Source organism: Podarcis muralis, chromosome 8 (genome assembly GCF_964188315.1).
Source record: "Podarcis muralis chromosome 8, rPodMur119.hap1.1, whole genome shotgun sequence".
In the NCBI taxonomy this organism is placed as follows: domain Eukaryota; kingdom Metazoa; phylum Chordata; class Lepidosauria; order Squamata; family Lacertidae; genus Podarcis; species Podarcis muralis.
Genome location: NC_135662.1, coordinates 60,747,648 through 60,772,814, shown reverse-complemented (window position 1 = coordinate 60,772,814; position 25,167 = coordinate 60,747,648). Strand labels below are relative to the sequence as shown.

At 40.9% G+C, this 25,167-nt stretch overlaps 2 protein-coding genes across 7 annotated transcripts in view; one reads left to right on the top strand and one right to left on the bottom strand.

Moving 5' to 3' along the window:
* Positions 1 to 1,439: 1,439 nt before the first annotated feature.
* Positions 1,440 to 14,788, bottom strand: MYLIP (myosin regulatory light chain interacting protein). Of its 3 annotated transcripts, none has more exons than XM_028737654.2 (7): positions 14,588 to 14,788; positions 13,409 to 13,599; positions 7,404 to 7,589; positions 6,472 to 6,669; positions 5,337 to 5,501; positions 4,415 to 4,835; positions 1,440 to 2,785 (listed from the first exon to the last, which is right to left on the bottom strand). In XM_028737654.2, the coding sequence occupies exons 1-7, from the start codon at positions 14,672 to 14,674 to the stop codon at positions 2,696 to 2,698; spliced, it is 1,338 nt and encodes a 445-aa protein (XP_028593487.1). In that variant the 5' UTR covers positions 14,675 to 14,788; the 3' UTR covers positions 1,440 to 2,695. The 3 variants fall into 3 exon arrangements, with proteins under 3 accessions (XP_028593487.1, XP_028593488.1, XP_028593489.1); XM_028737655.2 differs by lacking the exon at positions 14,588 to 14,788 and adding an exon at positions 14,405 to 14,533; XM_028737656.2 differs by lacking the exon at positions 14,588 to 14,788 and adding an exon at positions 13,801 to 14,132.
* A 3,313-nt stretch (positions 14,789 to 18,101) lies between these two features.
* The window catches only part of LOC114600880 (NXPE family member 3-like), a 44,871-nt gene continuing 37,805 nt past the window's right edge, over positions 18,102 to 25,167 (top strand). For 2 of the 4 annotated variants that reach the window (XR_013394009.1, XM_028737651.2), the window contains exon 1: positions 18,102 to 20,204. Coding sequence is in view for 2 of the 4 variants with exons in the window: in XM_028737651.2 (XP_028593484.2) it covers positions 20,170 to 20,204 (35 nt within the window). In the remaining 2 variants the exon portion in view is untranslated. The remainder of the gene's footprint in view (positions 20,205 to 25,167) is intronic. The other 2 variants (XM_028737647.2, XM_028737652.2) reach the window with 2 other exon arrangements.

The window sequence follows — 25,167 nt, the reverse complement described above, 5'->3', positions numbered from 1 at the left end:
CCGAGGACACCAAAACCTGCATTCCTGTACCCGTGAAAATCTACGAAAGCATATATATATATATATATATATATATATATATAAAAATATATAAAATGTAACTAGTCCTGTGGTTGTATATTTGTGTTCTGTCTGTGCCTTAGGTCTGTCTGTGCCTTAACAAAAGGTTAAACTGTCTTTATCAAATACTCCAAGCTCCTGAATAAAGTTTGCATTTAGCTTAACCTTTACACTTTATCTACCATATACTTTACTTTGACTTAGTTGATGGAATCACTGCAGGGCAAGAGGGCAAAACTAAACATTATCAATAGGTTATCAACTAGATTGTGCTCAGTATGGAAAATATGCATTGAGTGCATTTAAGTTTCCTTTTATCCGAAAGACTAATTCGCTTTTATTGGGTGTTTTTAAACATTTGCTGAAAGACCAGCTACTTTCTAAGGTAAACATCACTGTCAAACCTGATTCATTTTGCCATTAAAACAGCCTATGTCATTTACAATTCAGAATCTATCCACAAAGCCTAGCTCCACCATGGCTGATTCACCTAAAGCAGCTTACAAAATCCAGTTCTCTAGTTGTTAATGCCCATCCCATCCTCTTTTATTCTATTTTACACCCTCAACTGCTGGCAGTTACAGGTAGATGAAGTTAACCAGTTGCAAGCACCTTCATTTGGATCCTCCTAGGCTTTTCCACTGTCCAAGAGCAAAGAGCGACTAGCTGGGAGGGAGTTGTAAAGCAATGACATTTGGATTGAGTCATGCATGTGGTTATCTCATATTAACATTAAATGCAGACAGAAGCCTGCTCCTTATTTTATGCAAGCTTCATCTGCATCAAGCAATAGTGTGGTGTGAATGCAGAGAATACATAAAAGGGGGATAGGAAAGTTTCCATGATCTTACTACCATGCTTGAACAATAGCTACAGATACTTCATGAATTTGTCCTTTTAAAGTGCAACCATATGGACACTTTTGATCTTTTTATGCCATTTACTTTGTATTGATATTTTCATTGGCTTTAGAAATATGTATTAATACATGTTAATATGCTGTACACTGTCTCCTGACCATGTGAAGGCCATTATAGAAATATCTAAACAGGAGAAATATTGACAAAATGAATGTGAGGAAGCATAGTGTCAGTGTAATTAAACATGTTTAACCCTAAAAGCTATGTAGTATGGTTATGTTTTGTCATTGCGTAACAAGTGAATGTATGTAAAAATCTAATTAAATAATCAGAAATAAAATCATTTACACAGTAAACTTCTGCTTGAGGAAATGTCCACTGTCTGCAGCTCTCCCCACCCCCTGCCCTGTGAGAGGCTGCACAAGGATGGAGGTAACCAAGATGTGTCTGCTGTTGTCTTGATCTTTCTTGTAGTTAGCATTAATATGTAAGGCATGCAAATGAGGAACTACTGCAAAATTCTGTATATAAAAAAGTCCTTTATTAACCTGAATATATAAAAAAGACAAGTTGTCTACCATAATAGGAGTTCTTGCTTCATGTGGAAAGAAAACTTTTTACAAAGTGAAAAAATAAATACCTTTTGGAGTAAGGTTTATACGCTAATGTGCCATAAAAAAGTAGAGCTTTAATATTTTGACAAAATGTCTGTGCAAAGAAACAAATGCATACACACATTACTGCTACATTAAGGCAATATGAAAAGTATATTCAGAAAGTCTCAGTAAAGTGACTTTTCTAGCTTTCTTTTTAGCTAGTATTGCACCCAAACATGGTCATCTAGTTTTCAATATTTTGGAGCATTCACTAGCTGACCAAAGTCCAAAATGCCCAGGGACAGGGTTTGTGGTAGAAGGTAAGACGGTTTTAAGAAAGAATAATTTAACACAGCTGCATTTTAGAAAACCATATTAACATTATACTGTTTGAGAATACATTTCTCCCAACACAAGGCAGATAAACAGAAACAAGTACAAGAGAAACAACTGACTCTTGCAAGAGAAAAACGTTTAACAGATGTTCAAAGTTACTTTTTTAAAATGTAAGTATTTCAGCATTTTCTTCTCAGGAGGTGCCCAACAGGCTGCCAAATTTACTCAAAATCTTTATAGTAAATTTTGCAAGTTACCTATTTTTGATGAAACAAATACAACTATTTGCTTAAAGCTTTGCAATCTTAGGTTCTTAAATACAAAGATTTAAAAATAGTTTCTTCAGTGAGACTAAAAGCAGAAACTAAGTTACTGTGAAATAACAGATGTAGATATTAAAAAACTAGTTTTCCTAAAAGATAAATGGAGTGATCATGCTAAATAAAGTAACTTTAAAAACAATATTTATAATTGCAAAAAACAGGCAGTGTTGCCCTTGCTGGATACTACGGAGTAACTTTTCATCTTTCCTCCTCTCAGATTTTTTTTTGTATATTGCCATTTTATAAATAAATGTTGCTTCATGTGACATGAGGTTGTCTATAAGTCATTCACAGTTATACCCATAAAACAAATTCTCTGAACAGAGATCGTTCCCTATTCTCCCCTCCCTCCCCCCATAGTTTTGTTGCGGTCGTTTTGACTATAATTGCTGGCAGATGCTGAAGTGACTGCTCACCTTCACCATCAATGGAGTCGGAGAAAACATTAGTGCAGTATTTTGGAAGTATAAGATAGTTTAGAAGCTTGTATAGTGTACATCTTCCGGTGATAACATGGAGGTCATATTACGGTCAGATTAAGCAGGCTGGTGTGGGTAGGCAAATACACATGCTGGACATGCTCTACTCGAGATCTGCAAACTGGACATGACTAGAAGGAAAAAACAAAAGTCAGAACATTTATTCACTGTTGTTAACAACTTTAAGGCTAATATAAGGGTTTATCCGTTTACATAGCCTGTTTTTCTGCTGATATATATTTAAGTTTTAAAAATATTTGTCACAAAAGCAAGCCTTAGCAGATTTATACAAATGTGTTCATAACTAGAACATATATGCTCCAGAATCTAAAGTAGAAATCATATGATCTCCATGTAAGTAGTGCTGTTTAATTTCAAGATGCCACAAAATGTTGTCAAATGTGAGGTTCCAAAGAATTTCAAGCTTATGCCTACTATTTTCAGCAATTTCACCAAAATCTGTGTTACTTACCTGGTAGGTCAAATTAGGCATTTGACAGGGCATTTTAACTACTACTAAGGAATATCTCCATCTTCTCTCAATAGTATGCCAAAGAATCTAAGGCTATACACAGCTATTAAATGCTATGAACCGATGTTCCCTTCTATATCTATTTTGTCAACAGTTTGAGAATTTGTTTTAAGTATGGAGAACAGCAAAATACTTGGAAAGGTAATGACTCAGTTGTCACATCACATTATAGCATAGCTTAAAGCCAAGTAAGGCTTAACAGAAATGAACTGCATTCTGGTGCACTACTGCTGTGACACCATGCTACAAATATGACAAGCCACAGAATGGCTTGCTGTGAGGTCCAAACTCGGGCTTGCCAGTGTTGGTTTTTGGCTTACCACTTACGGTTTATTTGGACAAACAAGCCAGAAGCCCAAGTTTGGACATCACAAGTCAAGTTCCGGCTTTTGTTCCTTTGCAACTGGGCCAGACCCTGCGATCACCGTATGAGGCCCATCTTCATGGGCCCTCACCACGAGGTACAGAGGGTGGCAGCATGAGAATGGGCCTTTTCTTTTGCGTTTGGATTTGTTTTTCTAAGGTCCTACACTCTGGGTTAATGGGGGAATGAACAGGAAGGTGATAGATGGAAAGGGAAAAACTGTATTAGAGGCAAGGAACGGAAGATCTCACAGGGTGGGAAGCTGGAAGAAAAAGCTCCAGGTGAGAGATGGGAGGATCTGTCCACTTTTATGTGAGACAAGGGTTAAGATCTATCTCTGAAAGAGGACTTGGTATTTTCTTCTTTTCTTTAGATTAATTTTTTTATTGTATCATATGCTGAAAAGTTTCAATAATTTTTTTTAAAAAAAGGAGGGAGACACAGAGAATCGTCCTTTTCTGCAGTGGCTCTGTTTGCAGAATGCTCTCACTACGTATCTTTAGGCATCAGGCAAAAATGTTCCTCTTCTCCCAGGCCTTTGGCTCATTAAACAATCTACGGCTTTTTAAAAAGTGGGTGGGTGAGTACACGCACAGGGGAAGGCTATTGCTTTGTTTGCTTTTGCTATGTGTTTTTATACTCTAATCTACCCTGTGATACTGAGATGAAAGGCGGTATATAAATCTGATAAAAATAATGCAGCAGCAGCAAGGGAGGAGAAACATGATTAGAGCATAATGTATCAGCGCACTGCTCATTCACATTAAGCCACAGTTGTTTTATACTATGCTTTCATTTAATGTAGAAATCAGACCAATAATTTAACATGAGATTCAATGTTGTTGTAATTAGCTTTATAATTACCTGTAATTGTGCAGCACATGACTCACAGCACACGGTGTGACCACATGGACAAAATGTTGAATTTATTTCTTCTTCACAGCATACCATACATAGTAGGGATTCTTTAAGCTTCCGTAACTTTTCTTGAAGAGCTTTCATCTGCTGGCAGTTGAGACCCTCACAGCTATCACAGTTCATACTGCTTTCTGAAGACTTAAGGGGAGAACTTGGCGGGCTCTGGTCGCTTCTCGAAACAAGATCCACAATGCCAGCATTGTAAAGGGCTCGCCTTGCATGATCATAAGCTTCCTTAGATGTCCGCTTAATATCAAACACATACTTTTTGCCGAGATTAATATTCTCATTCAGGAACAAGGATGCTAAATGGCCCTTTAAGTCTCGACTGTACTGCATCATAACAGCACTAGTAACAGTGTCACACCTACCAGAATGGGGGGAAAAACCAAGTATAACTCAGTCAAACTGAACAAAAAGGTGAAATAATAGGTTCTGTTTATTCAAAGAATTCTAATACTGTAATTGCAATGAGAACATGGAAGACTATTCTAAAAACAAAACAGCATTCCTAGTTTGAATACTTCTATTCCCTAAAAGAGAATAGTTTGAAATGGGTTGGTACAAGTTTGTTAAACCAGAGTTGCATGAGAAATTAATTTAATGGTATGTTTAGGAAGTGTTAACTTTATTTTGTGTTCATACAAGAGGTTTCTTCAAGCACTTCTTCCCACTTCAGATATAAAAGAATATTCCTAACCAAAAAAATTAAATCCACTCCGGAGGCAGCAGAATAAAATGAAACCTTTTACTTCACAAATATTAAAGTTTACACTATTGTTATATCAACTAAAAAGAGAAACTTAAGCACTTATGCAGGAAATATTTGATGCATTTGAAACTGGATTTGTTTTCTAGAAATACAAACCTGTAAAATGCATGTGTTTCTGTTATCGCTCTGTACAGTCCACTAGCTGCTCTGGTGCTGACCATCTTGAAAAGGTGAACTATGCTATTGCCAGATTCCTTTGTGACAGTCAAGTACACATTCTTTCCAGACTGCGTTGCCATCTGAACAACTGGGTATGCAATCCTGTAAGGAAGGCAAGTATGTTAAAGAACAAGTCCTGTACTGAGAGCCTAAAAGGACTCTGAGGAACAACTACAGGCCAGCTATAGTTTGGCAGGGTACATTTAAGGTTAATACTAAGCTAGAACAATATAGCTCTTTAAATTTATTTATTTAATAATATATAACCTACATAACAAGTGTTTCCTAGATTGTGAAGAGAACAACGTAAATAGCAAAAATATAAATACACAAGTATAAAAAGGTCTTTAAAACATTAAATTACAAGATCCTATGTAGTATAAAATGTAAAATGGTTCGTTACTCTTCAGAGAAAGCCCACTTAAAAAGTTAAGTTTTCAACAGTCATCTGAAAGCAAAAATGTTAGGTGGTGTTTCCACAAAGCTGGAGTCACAACACTAAAGGCCTGGTTTCTAGTTCATGTCAGGCAGACCTCTGGAGCATAACGAATCCTTAACAATGCCCATTTGGAGGAATGCAATTGTTAGGTAATGATATATGTGTCAAGGCAATCTCTTAAGCAATCTGGTTCCACATCATGCACTAGTGGAAAGAAACAAAGCCACCTACAATTATTTCGACAGCTTAATCTACAGCACATGGGGGTGGGGGATCTCGAGCCCATGGACATGATTAGGCATGGCAGTCCTTGCCATTCGGCCCTTGAGATGCCCATCTGCCCATATATGACATGAGTTCAGAGCAGGTAAAGTCAGTGCTTGGATGAATGGGGCTTTGCATGCACTATTAATCTGCTGCTTGTAAAGACCCAAATGGCTGAGGATCACCTGACTGCTGGGCACTTGGGAGGTGTGGGGTTGGCGAAGGGGAAGTCCTATTGGAGAAGTGCACCCAGGTGAAGTTGAGCGTGAATCATAGAGAACAACAGGTAACAATGGTTGAATCACAACAGAGGTGTATCCCCCACAACTCTTCTGAACCTTTTAATGCAGTTTAGTAAGCATTTATTACCTGTTGATGGGAGTGAAGTCATCTTTACACATGGCAATACCCTCAGGACCAATTCCAATAAAAAGTTTCTGCCCTTCACTGTCTCTAACAGAATGCCATTCCACCCCATAGTTCTCCAGTGTTGACACAATCTGTAAAACTTGATACTCTGCTGAAGCTTGGGTGAGGCCTTCAAGTTCCTTATGCTTTGCAGTAATACTGTAGGTAACAAAAAGTTGAGAATAGGTTAATCATTCAGCCATGCATAAGCAAGGTTTAAAGACATATTCTATCAACTTCATGAACATTTTATAACTTTTAATGATTTACAAGATTTAAATACTGGCTTTTATCAAGAAGATCTCAAATGTTATGAATTTTATAGATTTATTTGTAATGATACATTGTTAAGTATATTTTTTGTCTTTATTTAAATGTAACTAAGTATGGTATTACACAATATTCAGAATTAAGGTTTTACATGGTAACACATTAAACAGTTGTTGGTAAGATTAGGTGCCTTTTGGGAAAAACAAAATTAAAAAATTTGTTGAACTATGAATGTGGCTTCATGCTTTAAAAAACTCAAACACTAATTGAGGAACAATCTCACCACACTTAAACAATTATAAATCTTTACTCAGTTCAATAGGAGATGTAAACATTTTCAAATTCTCCTATTGAGACCTGCCTTTTTAAAAATATTTTATTTAATCAGTCTAAGAATCAGGAAAATATATTATGGTAATACACAGGTAACATATAGATTCAAAATTAAAATCCTTAAATATCATGAGTACTACAGAAAATGAAGAAGTCTTAGATATGACTGTGTTAGCATAAATCCTGCAAATAAAAACGTGTGGTTTGCAACTGCAGTGGTTTTGCCAATAATATGCATCTGAACAATTATTTCAGCCATGGTAATGTTCTTAGGAAACATACCCTCTTACCTGTCCAAAACAGTAGTGGTAAGCTCCTTTGCACAGAACTCTTCATAATGATATTTGGCAGTATTTTGATTATAATCACCAAACTTCAACTGGGCAAGTAGTGCACTAAGTTCAATTGCATGTTCAGAAGAACACTGAAGATTACCAGCCAGAAGATCCTCCTCTATATGCAAGAAAAACATGTGCCTAAAAGGAAATTAATTAAAAAAGTATTAAGTCATATTTAGTAAAATATGTGACAGAAATATTCTTCTTTTAAAATTCACAAGATATTGTTCTGATTTCCCTATCAGTAAGAATTGGAAAATAAATTACAGAATACCTCAGTGATATAGAATAAATTGAAAGTCTGATTCATCTTGAGACATTGAAATAGAAAGACAGTATTAAAGATGAAGTTTTAGTTGAAGTGAGTGAACAGAACAGCATCTATTCTAAGTTTATTTCCAGGAAGGAACAGGAGTTTAGTCAGGGGAAAGGTCCTTTGCATGTGACTTCACATATTACTGAAGGATGATGGCAACTTACAATCATGAGGCACAATAAAACCCACTATGAATTGTTGAGGATACCTCCTCTGAAGATCAATGATTTTAAAGGCATAACAAACTGAAGGCTTTAAGGTAAAGAAAGGCAAAGATTTGAACTGCCCCACCATCACAGCTGCATTGCCAGTTCAACACATACCGAACACAAATAAGCTGGCAGAGGTTGGCTTGTCTGTACTGAGTGTTTCTCAGATATTAAGGAGGTCCCTTCTGCACTATACACTTAAAGCAGTATCATACCACTTCCCCAAAGCAATATCATGGCCTCCCCAAATAACCCTGTAAACTGCAGTGAGACTAGTTAGGAGATCCCTATTCCCTTCCCCTATTCCTTTTCCCAGGAGACTGTGTTATGAAAGGGGTATTAGTCTCCTAACATCTCTCAAAACTCTTAACAAACTTTAGTTCCCAGGATTCACTGGGGGAAGCCATGACTGTTTAAAGTGATATACTACTTTAAATGTACAGTGTAAATGGGGCTGGGGGGAATAAGAAATCTGTCATGAGCAGTGTTAGAAACAGATATGAAAGCTAGGAACTAAATGGCACCTTAAACCTAGGTTGTGGGTGCCACATTCGAGTGCCTAGGTGAGCTTTTTTTGTAACAAGAATACAAAGCTGAAAATGAATGAACTGCAGCTAAAATCTTAAGTTCATTTTTACATGGTCTAGTCTTCATCTGAAGACTACAAAAAACAAAGCCATACTTCCCCTGCCCACCTCCCTAATATTCTTATGAGGGTCTCTTCTCCAGTCTTCAGAGAATGGCTGGAAGTGGGGAGGCAGAAAAAAGGTCCCCCTTTTCTTCCAGTAGTGGCAGTTTTAATCTGAAGTCTTAGGCTCAGTACTGCACCCAGAGCTCAGACACTGCTTGCATTAATGAAATTCCCTTTCACAAAACGTGCTTAAAATAATGGGTTGTTTCGAACACTGGTTATGAGTCTAATTAAGTATCTGGTGATAGACCATTACTGTAGTTGTCTCACATATCAAATTAGAAATACTGTTACACCTATTAATATATAAGTGTATTGTGAATCAGATCTTGCCCTCCTTCTAGTTCAGAAGTGGAAAGATGGTGGTGAGGACTTTCTTTTGGAAAGATCTGTTGCAGAATTAAGATCCTTTTTTATAATTCCTTTTAAAATCATAACTGAATATTCTGGCCAATATTGGTTATAACTCATGGGACTGCAGGTAAGACAATCGCCCACTAATCTGCGAGGGAGTTATAGTACAAGATAGATGCCAGCTTCTGTGCAAATAACTCTTGTCAATAATGCTAGGTTTTTATTAGTTTACCAGTAAAATAGAAAACCAATTTTTAAGTTTAAAATACATGGATCAGAATCTGAAAGAGTCTTCTTTCCCCCTTGAACCTCCCCCTGAACCTTACCCCAGAGCCCAGCGGCCCCTTGAGTAGAATGGAATGGGAATGGCGGGATTGCCAACTGCTCCCCCCCAATGCACATTTAGTAGTGCACTGAGGCAGTAAGCCACTGTTTGAGCAGAATGCCTCAGCTTTATGGGGGGGAACAGAAGCCGATGGCACCTTGTACGCCTCCTTCTGGCAACTCCTGCACCCAAGCTGGTGCCACAGGTTTTGCTCTGCTTTCATTTGGACCACATCAGTGAGGCCAAGGGAGGGATCCTGACTTCTGCGCAGCCCAGGACCCTCCATACACACTGCCCAGGCTTGCACCCTGGGAAGGTCACTTTGGTGCTAACACAGCTGTTTGAAGGCACACTCCATTGTCTCTTGAGACACATGGATGCCAACAACAAAAGGTAGGAAGATTTATCTAGATCAATGTGCAAGAATCTGAGCAGGTGGTTTGTAACACAATACCTTTTATTTACTTCCTAAAATTTATATACTGCTTAACTGTAAAGAAAACAACAACCTCAAAGCGGTTTACAAAAAGGTAAAGCAATAAATCTGCCAAGAAGAAGAATCACCCTCAACAATTTAAGACTTTCAAAAAGTTAAATTAACAATAGGCTAAAGACAGCTTAAAACTCACAAACATTTTCTAAACATTAGGGCAAACTTGTCTAAACAAAAATGTTTCAGCAGGCACCAAAAGGAGTATAGTGAAGGCACCTGCCTGACATCAATAGGCAGGGAGTTCCAAAATGTAGGTGTTTCGACTAAAATATTTTAGTTCCTATAAATGTGGAATGGGTACTATGTGGCACCCACCTATAACAGTGCCATTTCTGTCAATATGGTTGAGTGGGCATATATGCGGTAAGGCAATCTCACAGGTATCTAGCCATGTAAATTGTATTAAATTGTGTTTAACATTGTGTTTTAATTATTGTAACCCACTCTGGGACCTTAGGGTGAAAAGCGGGTAATAAACTATTATTACTGTCATATTGTACAATGGCAGAGGCGGCAAGATTCCCAAGCTTTGTTCATCATTGTCGATTGATAAGGGAGGGGAAAGCTTGTTAAACTATGCTTCATGTAGTTATATGGATTCAACACTTTTTTCAGCAACCACCACAAGATTTAATTGCACTTGGGCAAGACAGAACACTTACCTAGACAAAATATATTTAGACTGCAAATTACAAGTGTGAACTGTACTGTACATGCAAATTCAACAAGCCAGTTTTAATGCAGCAAGCTGTTTGAAACAAATTTAAATAGCTCACTAGAATGGCCAGAATTCTGATTTTAACTCTTCGGAGATCAAACTGAACTTTAGTTCTTAACTAAAAAGCTAATACACTAGATGTTAGAAAGTAAAATGGAATTAATGGTTTTGTCATGTCCTTAATTATAGTAGCTGTTTAATTTCTGACCACTCACTACAAAAAACAAGTTACTTTATTCCAGTATTCTAAATGTATTACTACTGAACTTTAACAAGAAGTTTTAAAGGATAAAATTTAATATAAAAAGTTTCACATATTTACTCAACATCAACAATGCTTACTATTCCAAAAGTAGACAAAAGTTTAGACTTGTTACTTCTTCACAAAAAGCCTCGACCACAAAAGCAGAACTTTCTTCCCTGAAGCAACCATTTCAGACCAATCAGGAGTCGAATTTACCCAGAAACTCGGCTTTCTTCCAATGCAGCAGTCACCGATTCCATAGAACAGCCTGGCAGCTATTAACAAGGGTTACTTTCAGTCAATGACCTACAGTTACATTGTTGTTGCTTCTCTAGCAGCCGCCACACATCCTTCACTGCTGCCTTCACTGTTAGCAAGTAAAACACAGCCACACCCAGAATAAGTTTTGAGACTAAACTTTCTCATTGCAACTCATTTCTGAACCTTGGATTTCTCGATTACTATCCTGCTTTTACCTAAAAACAAAGTACCAGGCAGCTCCATGAAGCTTCCCTGAAATAAATCCAAACTCAAAACAATTTCCAATTATATAGATGGCTTCCCAACACCCTGGCACAATTCCTTTTAAAAGTTAAAGTAATTACAGGAGCATCTTAATTAAAGTTGTTTTGTTTCTTCTCCCCATCCCCCACTTTTTACAATATTCAGGTACCAGAATACTGTAAAAACTATGTATCCTGAAGCATTTCAACTTAGCACATGGACTTGGAATAAAGGTGTTCATATTTAAGACCATGAAATTTCAGCTGACACACTGTTTGGGCTCCTTTTCCTGGTTATAAATTACTATAGTAGAATATGGGCAAATGTAATAACAATGATTTGCTACTGTGGAAATCTAGGTTTGAAGAATTATTCAACCTATTAAGTAAAACAGCAGAACAGCAATCACAGTTTCACACTTAATGTCATGTTCTCAAGCCTATTAAAAGCAGTTTCACGGGTCAAGTCAAATCAAAACAGACCATTACGTCTTCAAAATCCAATCTAATCCAAATTTATGTGGAGAGTGCTCTAGGGTTGAACTCTTGAAATTTATAATAGCCAGCTCTCACATCTCTCTCACACATATACAAAACTTCCATTTACAAATACATATTCACACAATGGTTGATACTTCAAAAGAATAACCTAATCTCAGTACACTGTTTTCTACACAAACAATATGCAAATACAAGGGAACTGATCCTGTCACTGCTCTCAAACTGATGCCTATTCTTTTTCAATGGCACAGACTAAGTGAGGATGAAACGTCAACATTGAATCTCTTAAGCCTGGAGGACTATACACTACGACAAAGAGAATGGGTTCCCCCCCACACGGGTACTCTCATTCTTTGGAACTTGCCAACATTCATAGCCTTTCAAAGCAGTTCAGAAAACTGGTGCTATATTAACATATGACAGGATGGAACTCCTGGTCTTCACTTTGCAAGTCTAGCACAAAAAATGTGTGAGTGTTAAGGTTTAAAAGTCCCAGACAGCTGTAAGCCAGATTTTGCACAGTAACTGTAACAGAATGAAAAATATCCCCAAGTTATAATGCACAGCATTGTTTTCTTAAAAGTAAAATATTAACCAAAGTGATTCATGTAAGAAATATTGTTCTATCACATGCAATGAAAGCTTTTGAAAACATGATACACAATACAGGAGGTCTGTGCACTTAAAAAAGAAAAGAAAAGAAGATGCAGCCTGAATATTAAAAAGCTGTATGGATTATTTCAGAAGTATTTTAGTCCATAAAATATTAGCAGCCCTACCATCCCATGAACCTAGCAGCATCCAGATTCGCAAGCTGCCTGCCTAACAAATAGTTAATTCATTGTTACATTAGAATAACATTATGTAGAAAGCATGAGAACAGCATAAATGCATTCATGGAAGAGTTGTGATTATCTGCAACCATCTACAGCAGGCTACAGTTTGGAAGTGAGCATTTTTCTACAAGAAAATGTATTTTAATAAAATATCACCATGCTACTGAAACATTTCATCTTAAGAATTATATGGCTGGGTGAAATTTTACCATGAAGGCTACCTAAATAAGCCCCATAGGGAATAAAAGGTGGAGTCTTCCAAGTGCATTTTAAAAGTGTAATTACACGATTTTTGTCAGTGTTTGAATTCAAGTGTAAGCTTAAGATAGATACATATTTCCTAAAGGGAGAAACCAGCTGTTTTCTCTTTGTGGTTTGCAGCAGGGCCTAAACTTGTTTGAAACATTACTGTAATATGATATCAGAGCTCTGTAAACTGAAACACTGGGTGGAACAGTTTCCTGCTATGAACATTTTAAAATGACCTGCAATAACACTGCTAAGAGGTTACTATCGGGCAAACACTTTGTGTTACTTCCACTTGTAGAAAGGCTCCTGTAATTGCAGGAGGTACTACCCAGGCCTATATATGAACATACACTGCTATGGTATGTTTTATTCCCCATAACAAATACTATTTTACAATAAGACCTTAGCTTCAGATTCAGTTCTACAGACACATTCATGTCACATTCTAAACTTCTACTGGAGAGTTGCATATATTGAAAATAAAGTATGAACAGGTCTCACTGGGAGTTCTTTCTTACCTTGTCTGTTCTTGCAATATGAGATGGGGCTCCACAAAGAACTTGACACGTAGTTTCAGTCTGTAAGGAGGCAGACCATCCATCTGCTGGGATATTCTATTTCGCAAATTCAGCCACAAATTCTCTCCTTTGCTGCCTGTGAACTGGAGTCCGAAGTAATCAACTTCTATAATGCCCAATCGTCTACAAACCTATGATTAAAAATTGGAGCATCATAAAAGTTAGTACAAGAATCATCATGAAGTAGTGTGGCAAGATGTTGTTTAACAAACTACACGAAGTCCACAAAACAATATGCCACTTGATACTGGTGGAGCTGATAACAAGCATATACTACAAAATGACAAGCTAACTCAGATTGCTCTTAGGGTGCCAGAACCAACACCTCATACCTAAAGCTTGTAGAAAGAATGACCCTTCTGTGCAAGAACATTCACCATGTTGTAAACACCAAATCCAAAGACTTGGGTCTCCTGCCAAAAACATGTACAGTTGGGTGAACGTTCTGGGTTAAATGAGCATAAACAATGGGCGCAGCTGGACCACTGCATAAAACCCTGAAGTTCTCCATGCACAGGTTGAAAGCAGACGGTTCAATCAATCCCACGCTCACATGTGCCATGTACATTTACACCACGTGGTGCCAACGAAAACTAGAGCCTTGCAGGGTTCAGTTGCCTGCCGCAACAAATCTAACGATTAGTCCACATGCCTTGCCAAGCATAGTGTTCCCCATGCAGGGGCGATACATTTGGGGGGGGGCAGTCAAGTCACCTGCCATCGCCCCTGCAAAGTGCCACGTGGCTAATGCTAGTAAAAGGGGGCGAATTTCAGGGCGAGGGGGCGGGGGGGAGCCGCAGCTCAGTAAGCAACGCGTGGGAGGCAGCCAGAGCAGCAGCGTCGCTGCAGGCTCCGCAGCTCCGAGGCCGTTGCATCCCCCTCCCCTTGCCTGCATCCCCCCATCCCGATCCCCAGCTGCTCTGTGTCCAGTCCCACCTAGCACGAGAAAAGGCTCTCGTTCGGAGAATCTCGAGGCGAAGCAGAGAGCGCGCGAGAACAGCCCCGTCGCGGCTCGTGGGTCGCGAGCTCCTTCAACGACCATTCATGAACCAACGGCGGGTTGCGGGAAGGGGGGGGGAGAGAGAGAGCGAGAGAGAGCGAACGCGCGCGGCTCTTCACCTGGTCGAGGCAGTCTTCGCCGTTGGCCTTGGCCTCTACCTCCACCTCCATCACCACCGCGTCCGGCCTGGTCACATAGCACAGCATGGCCGCTGCCTTGTCGCGAAGACGCGCACCGAAGAGCCCCGGCTGCTTCGCGGCTGCCCACCACCACCCGCCAGCCCGCGCCCTCCCCCTGCGCTCAAACCTTATCGTGCTTTGAGGCGAGCGGCAGTTGGCGCTCCTATATCTCTCCTCGGCGCGCTCCCCTCCCTCCTCAGCCCCCGCCCTCCGAACGAAAGCGAACCAATGCGCGTACGCTGCTCTATTTACATGCAGCCGTCCGAGCCAACCGAAGCGGCGGGGGAAGGGGGGTGGCGGTTTGTTATTGCCAAGATAGCCTCAAAGAGGTTGGCAGAGGGAATTTGAGGTTTCCGATTGCATATCGTAGGAGCTCCATGTGCGGGGCAAGAAGGGTGGAATCGAATAGGAATCGGTGAAAAAAGTGAAAGGGAAACAGGCACGGTTTATGTGCCATAGACGATGCCCGATGAGATAAAGCTTAGTTTTAAAGCACCCAGGAAGCAAGTCTTTAGTTCAAGGTCATCATATGTAGCCACCACTTCCATTATATATGTCCTTTCCCAATTTCTGTTAACAGGCACATGCTAGGAAGGCTTATCCTGTTAGTGCTAGGCACTGACTGGAAATGACCATCTGAATAATATTTACCTGAATATTTACCACAATAGTTACTTACCTGACTTCTTATTTTAACTTCGTTATTTGGTTTTCATTGTAAGAATTTATTTACAGTTCTTGTGAACTGCACTGATTTTTAATGAATTAGCAGTATAGATATTCTATAAATAGATTAAAGGGCAAATCCGAAGAAAAGTATTTTTAAGGCTGAAATCCTATCCATACTTGTGTAAGAGGAAGTCCCACTGAACTACTTTTGAGTAGACATACATAGTTAATAAAGTAACAGCAATTATTATACTGAATGTGATCTAAAATATGGCATGTAATAAACCATATATATTTATCAGATAAATAGGACCATCCTTAATATGAATAGTAATTGCAACACCATCATGCTGTAAAACACTTTATAATAAGAACAACTAGCATACAGCTTTTACTGTTTGACATTTTATTATGTTTTTATATGTGCTGGAAGCTGCCCAGATTGGCTGGGGAAACCCAGCCAGATGGGCAGGGTATAAATAAAATTATTATTTATTATTTTATTTTATTTTATTTATTACATGGGAGTAGCTGTGTGGTACTCCTATAATGCACGCACCCCATTAAGATAGGAAGCATACTTAGCTCAATTTTTCTTAGAATATACTTTGATGAAATCTAAGTGGTGGGTTGCATCACTCTCACAAGATTTTACTGTCTACTGAAAAAAACTAATCAAGGTGTTCCAATCAGGGGTGTAAGAGAGAGATCTTTGTTAGATCTTTGGAACTGCAAGTAAGCTTGGCTATACTGTGCACATTTGTTGCTTAAGAAAACACTAAATGGAAAACGCAGATAAACTGTCCAACTTCATATTTTACCAACAGTTCTGTTAATCCAGGAGAGGCAAAATAAAGAGTGGTATATTGGTAATTTGGTACTTAATCTTGCAATGTGGTATATACTGCTGTCTACTACTAATGCCTTTCTGCTTTTTCTGCACAAGACAAACATGCTAGTCTCTCTGCAATGCAAAAGAAGAGATGACATAAAACTGTTATCAGAAAACACTAGGATAACATTTTACTCTCCAAGGACATTGGCCATTTTCTTGGGAGACTCCAATAGTGATGCTTGATTCTATGTATTTTGTCTGAATAGAGACAATTGTTTCCCGTCCCATTGCAGGTATTAGCTTAGCAATGCTAGCATGATTTTTAACATTTCTTAGGGTTGCCATACATATGGAATTTCCTAGACATTCAGCCCTCGTAAGCAGCATCTGGGTGGAAATCACTTAAATGTCCGGGAATCTCCGGATGTATGCCAGCCCATGTCAGTAGTGTACGGTAGATTTTGTGTTCATTTCATTTCAGAAAGCTCAACAACTTTGCCCAAAAACAAACAAAAAACAAACCCAAAACTTTTGTATCCGGATTTTCACTTTTTGAAATATGGCAACCCTAATTTATTACCCCTGTAATAACTTTTCATAAAAGTTACTGCTTATTTGTCACACATTTCAGCTCTGATTTGAATGGTCACAGGCTATACTTTTGCATTTTTTGCCCTTCACCTATTACAATATTTATAAAAAATATTTACCACTGTATCATAAAAATATATCACAGCATGCATACATACGCACATACATACATACACCTTTACCTGTCAATGATTATACTTTATGCATCTGATCAAGTGGACTCTAGCTTATATATTTGCCACATTTTTCCTTGTTTCTTTTAATATACTACCCCTCTGGAAGTTTATTTCAAAATACTGTACTACAGCAAAAAAAGAGCTTCCGTCTCTGCCTATTTTCATTTTCTCCTGCAATCTTATATGCAATTCCATCCTCTCGTCCTGCATATGATAGATTCTGCAGATTGTGGGGAACCTTTTTTATTACCTTGGTTACTGTGGGGGACTGTGTTATATTATCCTCAGTCATTGTTGCTTGCAACCGCCACCTAGTGGTGCCAATTACAAAAAACAACACCTACGGTCATCTTAAAACAAGAGTCTCCCACTCCGCCCTGCCCCAACCTGCAGTTCATTCAACTGGGACAGAGCTTTCCAAACTTTTCATGTTGGTGACACACTTTTTAGACATGCATCATTTTGCAACACAGTAATTCAGTTTTACTAGCAAAACGGAGGTTAAACTAACCCCTTCCCAGCCCCGGGAGGAGCGTAGGGAGTATTTGCGTGACACACCTGCACACTGCAGGCAACACACTAATGTGTTGCAACACACAGTTTGAAAAGCTCTGAACTAGGAGTATGAAACAATCCTAAGACCTTGCAGGGAGAGGGCAGAGTGTCTGACACTGTTGGGTAAGCTTGTATTGGATGCTGTTGACAAGCAGTAACTTTCTTGGCTTGAAAAGGGCCTAGTTTCATTTCCATCATAAGCAGAAGCTCACTACCCTTCCTACTGAAGGCTCCTTCTCCAGAGCTAGAATATGCAGCTCAAAATAATTTCGAAGTCACTTTTATATTTATTCTAACACAATGCTGTGTTCACTGGTGGAGGAACGGGGGTGCGGAGGCAGTGGACCGTCCCCAGCACCACAATTCCGGTAGGGTGCCATCACGGTGCCCCCCAACACTCGCCACGCACCCCCCATGCACTGGGCGCCATGCCCCCAGAACGCGTGCCACGCCCTTGCGGGCGGCGTACCACACCCCCGGGATGCACACCACGCCCCCGTGGGCAGTGTGCCACGCCCCCCAGGATGCACGGCACGCCCCCCGGGGCACCAGCCACACCCCTGCCTGCTCTCAGCCCCCAGCAGTGGAGCATGCAGCCCCGCCACTGGCTGTGTTACCTTTAGGGGGGGGAATTGGCTCTCCATACTGTGTACCCCAATCCCTCAATTTATATGCCACTGTGGAAGAAACACAATTAAAGATATAGGTTTGCTGCTACTAGCACAGGATGCATTTCTAAGGTGCAAACTATCTCCAAGCATAAAGCAGGGCTTCTTAATGTCTAGCAACAAACATTATGGCCAAGTCTACCTGGAGACCCTTTTTCTTGTGGGGGCACTCCCACCATTACTTAGTGCAGCGGTCAGCAAACTGAGGTCTGCGGGCTGGATCAGGCCCAATTGCTTTCAGGATCTGGCCTGCGGAGTGTCTGTGGATCGACGTGGGGATTATGTTCGTTTGGGCTACGCCATATTTTTTTCTGTGCCATTCCATTTCCCCCACCTCTCCCTCACACATACTGCGGCGGCGCCTCCTCCCTCCCTCCTCCTGGCTTCTCCCCGCCCTGCCTAGAGAAGGAAGGAGGCTGGGTTGAGCGCCATTTTAAGCAGCCCCTCTCCGTAGCCAGCCCTTTCATGCTGCTCATCTTCCTTCTGCCGCCGCCCTGGCGCTCCTGTGGGCCAGAGAGCAGAGCAGACGAGCTCGCTATGCCTACCCACAAGAAGCAGAAGCAGCGGTGGTGGTGGCAGCCCCTGGGAAGGTAAGCACAGCAGTTGGGGATGGGGTGGGGGGAGGACTACTTGCCGCCCTCGCCTCTTCTTCCAGTCCTCCCCCAGTGCAGCTTCTCCAGCCCGCCACAAGGTCTGAGGGACAGTGGACCGGCCCACGACTAAAAAATTTTGCCGACCCCTGACTTAGTGTCTCATAAATCACATGCAGAGTTGCAGGGGCTTTTTTTCAGCCAGAACTCACCGGAACTCAGTTCCGGCACATCTCACATGGGTGCCATGGCTGTTATAAGAGAATAAGGTTCATGGCAAGTTGTGGCACCTCTTTTTCCAGAAAAATAGCACTGCAGAGTTGTTTCATTGTCACCACAGAGGACCCACCAATTATTTAGAAGGTTCAAAGAAAATATAATGCAGCGGGCATCTGCCAGTTTCTGAGCCCACCATCCCTGCCTCATAATGTTACAGCTCTACAGAATCTCTTAGAGCAGATAACAATCAACTCTATAGGATTTTGCCAACCAGACAGGGCCCTTTTAACGGGAGCACTGAGTGCGGTTCTCATAGGCCTTTTACACCGAAGGCCTCAAATATGAAGAGCCCACAGCTTTGTTGCTAACTCTCAGAAACATGAGACACAGAGGAATGTCCAGGTTCCCTCAGTACTTCTCTCAGCAGCTGGGCTTAGCCTCTGCTTCCCCTCACAAAGATCATCCGCCCCACCTATCCTGTAAGGAGGAACAGCAGGACCTGACACTCTGAGGCAATGGTATCAACAGCACCTTTGTGCCATGATGGGACTGACAAGGCGGCGGATGATTACAGCTAGCCCCCAAAGGCCAAGGCCTCACACTGTAAAAACAGCAACTTATCGGCTGCATTTACAGCCATTTCCAGGACATCTGGGTCGCTAGGGTATTCTTGAAAGGCTGCCAAGACCTTCTTTTTGAACTGTGAGCTGCTCATTTCCATCCAAGCTGGTCATTGAAAAATCAAGTTTGATGCCTGAGCTTTCCTCTACTTTCCCTGTTCCTTTTTCTGTTGTGTCATTTCAGATTTTAAGTCCAAGGGCAGATTATGTGTGTGTGTAAAAAGTTTCCCCAGCTGACAATAGGTATAAGATGCTTTGAATGAACAAACAACCCTTCCCTGAATTCAGGTAACTTGAGCCCCATAAAACCTAACGGGGAAAATCACGAAACAAGCTCCATAATATAGGTGCTGATGTCCTTTTAGCACCACAAGATGAGCGACAAGAAGAAGTGATGGCAGGCAGGAGGAAGAGCAAAAGCCCAGCCCAACCACGTAGTCAGACTTGGCTGCATACCCCACGAGGCTCTCTGTACCCCTCAGTGCCAGGCTCCTGACTGACCAGCAGATGCGGAAAAAAGAAGAGTGGGAACAGCTCAAAATGGACCCAGCCAACAAAGAGACCGGCAGATGGGCTAAGAGGAGATACAAAGATAGTAAATGAATGGTGGTGCCGGTGCCTCTGTGGAACCAAGGTAGGAAATGGAGGTGGGGAGAAAAATGGAGGGCCCAGAGGTTTTAATCCTGAGAGGGAAAGTGTGTATGTGCGTATGTAGCATTACTTTTATTTAGAGATGAATTGGGGAAATTAATTGACTTGTCTTCGGTAAAATAGGTGTGTTTGAGCAGCAAATGGGGTTCAAATGAGTGGCCTTGTGTTTGGAGGTTCATATACCACATCTCTTGGGCAATATATTTATTGCTTAGCCTCACCAGCTTGCATTTTGTATAATGGATGCTTTGCTGCAATATTAAATACTGTGATTGTTCGCCGCTCCCCCCACCCCCCGAGACAGCCATTTTGTGACTGGCTGGGTCTCCACCATGGCAACCATTTTGTGACAGCTACCACCCAGCGTTTTCTCAAAATGGACCCCTGCAAAATCCCGTCTGTAATATTGATGTAGTTTTTAATTATTTTAAAGGCATGTATACAATAGAACTACCTTCTCAGCCTGTGAGTACGTAACACTCTCTGCTCATGTGTGACTTTAAGAGAGATGGTTGTCTAATGCTTTCTATATGAGCATTTTCCTCGCTCCCATCCTTCAGTTATGCAAATATTTTTTTAAATGACATTGACATGTAGTACAGTAGGCGGTGGTCAAATGCCTCAGGACTTAAAAATGCACTTAGAGTAGAAAAGTCAAACGTTTGTATATATTCCTCCTTAGTCTTGCACTTTAGTAATAACCACTTTAGTCTTTCACTTTAGTTTGACTGTGCTCAGAACACTTTAGTCCCTTTTTAGAGGGGCCTGCTTTCAACAAACACCAAATGAGTGAAATGACTAATCCATTTCTAAGATACGACATGAAAGCTAGGGTAAACCGGTTTTTGTCAGTGATGTACTAAGCAGGCCTCTTTTGCAACCTATAAATCAGGAAATTGTCTTTAAAAATGCCTTGAAGCCATCAATACGTTCCAAGTTCCTTTATTTGCACATATTTGCATTTGAGCTTATGTTACGGTTAATCATTTCAAAAGGTGTATTATTACACTTTCCCTGTAAGCTATTTTTATAAAGAAGGTTGAGGATTTAATGGATGCATTTGAATCCTGGTGTGTTTTAATAAACCACAAGGCATAACATATATTTTGCTAAACTCATTATATTGATAACAGTGCCTGGTGACAATGAGAAACACAAAAGGAAAGTCTGTTCAGTAAACTGCTGAATTTAGGCTATATAGTGGTACCTCGGGTTACATACACTTCAGGTTACATATGCTTCAGGTTACAGACTCCGCTAACCCAGAAATATTACCTCGGGTTAAGAAGTTTGCTTCAGGATGAGAACAGAAATTGTGCTCCGGCGGCGCGGAGGCTCCATTAGCTAAAGTGGTGCTTCAGGTTAAGAACAGTTTTAGGTTAAGAACGGACCTCCGGAACGAATTAAGTATTTAACCCGAGGTACCACTATATTTTAAGTTATGCTTAAAATTCTACAAGGAAGGCTCAAGCAGTATGTGGATCGAGAACTCCCAGAAGTGCAAGCTGGATTTAGAAGAGGCAGAGGAACCAGAGACCAAATTGCAAACATGCGCTGGATTATGGAGAAAGCTAGAGAGTTCCAGAAAGACATCTACTTCTGCTTCATTGACTATGCAAAAGCCTTTGACTGTGTCGACCACAGCAAACTATGGCAAGTTCTTAAAGAAATGGGAGTGCCTGATCACCTCATCTGTCTCCTGAGAAATCTCTATGTGGGACAAGAAGCTACAGTTAGAACTGGATATGGAACAACTGATTGGTTCAAAATTGGGAAAGGAGTACGACAAGGCTGTATTTTGTCTCCCTGCTTATTTAATTTATATGCAGAATACATCATGCGAAAGGCTGGGCTGGATGAATCCCAAACTGGAATTAAGATTGCCGGAAGAAATATCAACAACCTCAGATATGCAGATGACACAACCTTGATGGCAGAAAGTGAGGAGGAATTAAAGAACCTTTTAATGAGGGTGAAAGAGGAGAGCGCAAAATATGGTCTGAAGCTCAACATCAAAAAAACGAAGATCATGGCCACTGGTCCCATCACCTCCTGGCAAATAGAAGGGGAAGAAATGGAGGCAGTGAGAGATTTTACTTTCTTGGGCTCCATGATCACTGCAGATGGTGACAGCAGCCACGAAATTAAAAGACGCCTGCTTCTTGGGAGAAGGGCAATGACAGGCCTAGACAGCATCTTGAGAAGTAGAGATGTCACTTTGCCAACAAAGGTCCGTATAGTTAAAGCCATGGTCTTCCCAGTAGTGATGTATGGAAGTGAGAGCTGGACCATCAAGAAGGCTGATCGCCGAAGAATTGATGCTTTTGAATTATGGTGCTGGAGAAGACTCTTGAGAGTCCCATGGACGGCAAGAAGATCAAATGCATCCATTCTTAAGGAAATCAGACCTGAGTGCTCACTGGAAGGACAGATCGTGAAGCTGAGGCTCCAGTACTTTGGCCACCTCATGAGAAGAGAAGACTCCCTGGAGAAGACACTGATGCTGGGAAAGATGGAGGGCACAAGGAGAAGGGGGCGACAGAGGACAAGATGGTTGGATAGTGTTTTCGAGGTTACCAGCATGAGTTTGACCAAACTGCGGGAGGTAGTGGAGGACAGAGGTGCCTGGCGTGCTCTGGTCCATGGGGTCACGAAGAGTCGGACACGACTAAACGACTAAACAACAACAACACCACTATACGTCTATTTACACATTTTCAGGGGTAAGCCCACTGAACACAGCAGAAAATACGTTTGAGTAAAAATATTCAGATATAGCATGTTATGAAGGACTTAACACTTTTCCTTTTTCAAAATTGTTTTCTTTTCTTCTGGTTTATTGGCATACATAGCCCATGCATCTGCATAAAGGGAAAGAGGTAGAGGTGATCTATCATTATCATTATCATTATTAATTTATTTATACTCTGACTTTTTCCTTGATGGGACTCAAGTCTACTTACAGATAAAAACAGGAATCACTAAAAACACAGAAAATAAATCTTAGGATAATTTTCTGGTTGTATTGGAACATTTTCTGGTGTCATAAAGAATTATCTAATTTAGCACATTTAATTTTACCTGTAAATTAATTAATTAATTCCACTTATGAATAATGTCCCATAAAGTATCTCAAAGTTATTTCACAATAAAACCATCAGCAATAAAACAAGTACACTATTTCATTGATAAGAACAATTAAAACCACTTTCATCATGTAAAAACCTTTTCCGGTCTAGTGCAAATAAAGAGTAGGGTAAAGATCTCAATTGAAAAGCTTATTTTTGAAGAAAGGTCTTCAATTAGGTCTTGAAAGAACAACAAAGATGGTGCCTGTCTGATATGTACTGGGAAGGAATTTGAAGTAGGAATTAGGTGCCACCATGCCAAAGGCTTAGTTCCTAAGTACAGCATGGATGTCCTGATGAGGCAGTATCTGAAGGAGGCCCTCTACTTCACAGCATAGTGGTTGGTTTAGTAGAATAAACCTAAACACATGGAAACTGCCAAGCTTGCCATTATATTTGCATTTGGCATCCATTCATTGTTACTTATGAACTTAGGAAACAGATTTTTTTCCCCGCTGTGGAAAAAATAAAGCACTGGGAAAATGTCCACCCCACCTCACTGGCCTCCTCCTACCATGCTTTTATGAAGCCATAATGCCTTTCAGCAGACAGAAGGGCTGGATTAATGCTGGTAACTCCAATATTGTTTCCAGTTCCTGGTTTGCTTCCACCACCTGCTACAGTATACAACAACTATGGGCTGACGCCCCTTCTAACTTCACTCACCAACTTCCGCACAGCACCTCTTATTCCTCTGAAAGGCCCTTGCTCCTTGCCGAAGTCCCCCTCCCCTCCCCTGAGTCCCTCCCCCTCAATAATAATAATAATAATAATAATAATAATAATAATTCATTATGCATACCCCGCCCATTTGGCTGGGTTTCCCCAGCCACTCCAGGCGGCTTCCAACAAAACACTAAAATACAATAACCTATTAAACATTAAAAGCTTCCCTAAACAGGGCTGCCTTCAGATGTCTTCTAAAAGTTTGGTAGTTATTTTTCTCTTTGACATCTGGTGGGAGGGCGTTCCACAGGGCGGGAGCCACAACTGAGAAGGCCCTCTGCCTGGTTCCCTGTAACTTTGCTACTTGCAGTGAGGGAACCACCAGAAGGCCCTCGGTGTTGGACCTCAGTGTCCGGGCAGAACAATGGAGGTGGAGACGCTCCTTCAGGTATACTGGACCGAGGCCGTTTAGGGCTTTAAAGGTCAGCACCAACACTTTGAATTGTGCTCGGAAACGTACTGGGAGCCAGTGTAGGTCTTTCAAGACCAGTGTTCTATGGTCTCGGCGGTCGCTCCCAGTCACCAGTCTAGCTGCCGCATTCTGGATTAGTTGTAGTTTCCGGGTCACCTTCAAAGGTAGCCCCACATAGAGCAAATTGCAGTAGTCCAAGCGAGAGATAACTAGAGCATGCACCACTCTGGTGATCTCCATAGCTCATCTACACTCTTGTTCAACCCACGGCACCACCAGAAGCCCAGCTTACTCACCAGCTATGCCCCTGTCTATGCTGCTGTGCACAAGTGGGCCATCCCTCTCTCTCAGCCCACCCACCATGACAACCGCAGCTCACTTGGCTTCTTCAACACCCTCCACCAGAACCCAACCTGCTCACCCACTGCCCTTGCTGCTCACCCACTCTGCCACTTCACCACCTCTCTTGTTCATCTGCTCTGCCCCCGCCACCCTTCTTGCTTGCCCAACTGGCACAAGCCCCAGTTGCTCACCCCACTATCCCACTTGCTCAACCTGCATGCCTGTCTGATGCTTCCCTCAACCTGGACCATGCACAGTCCATCGTCAGCATAACAGTGGACTAGTGCAAATATATTATAGAGCAAAATATTGCAGAGGTACTGTAGTATCATTTAATG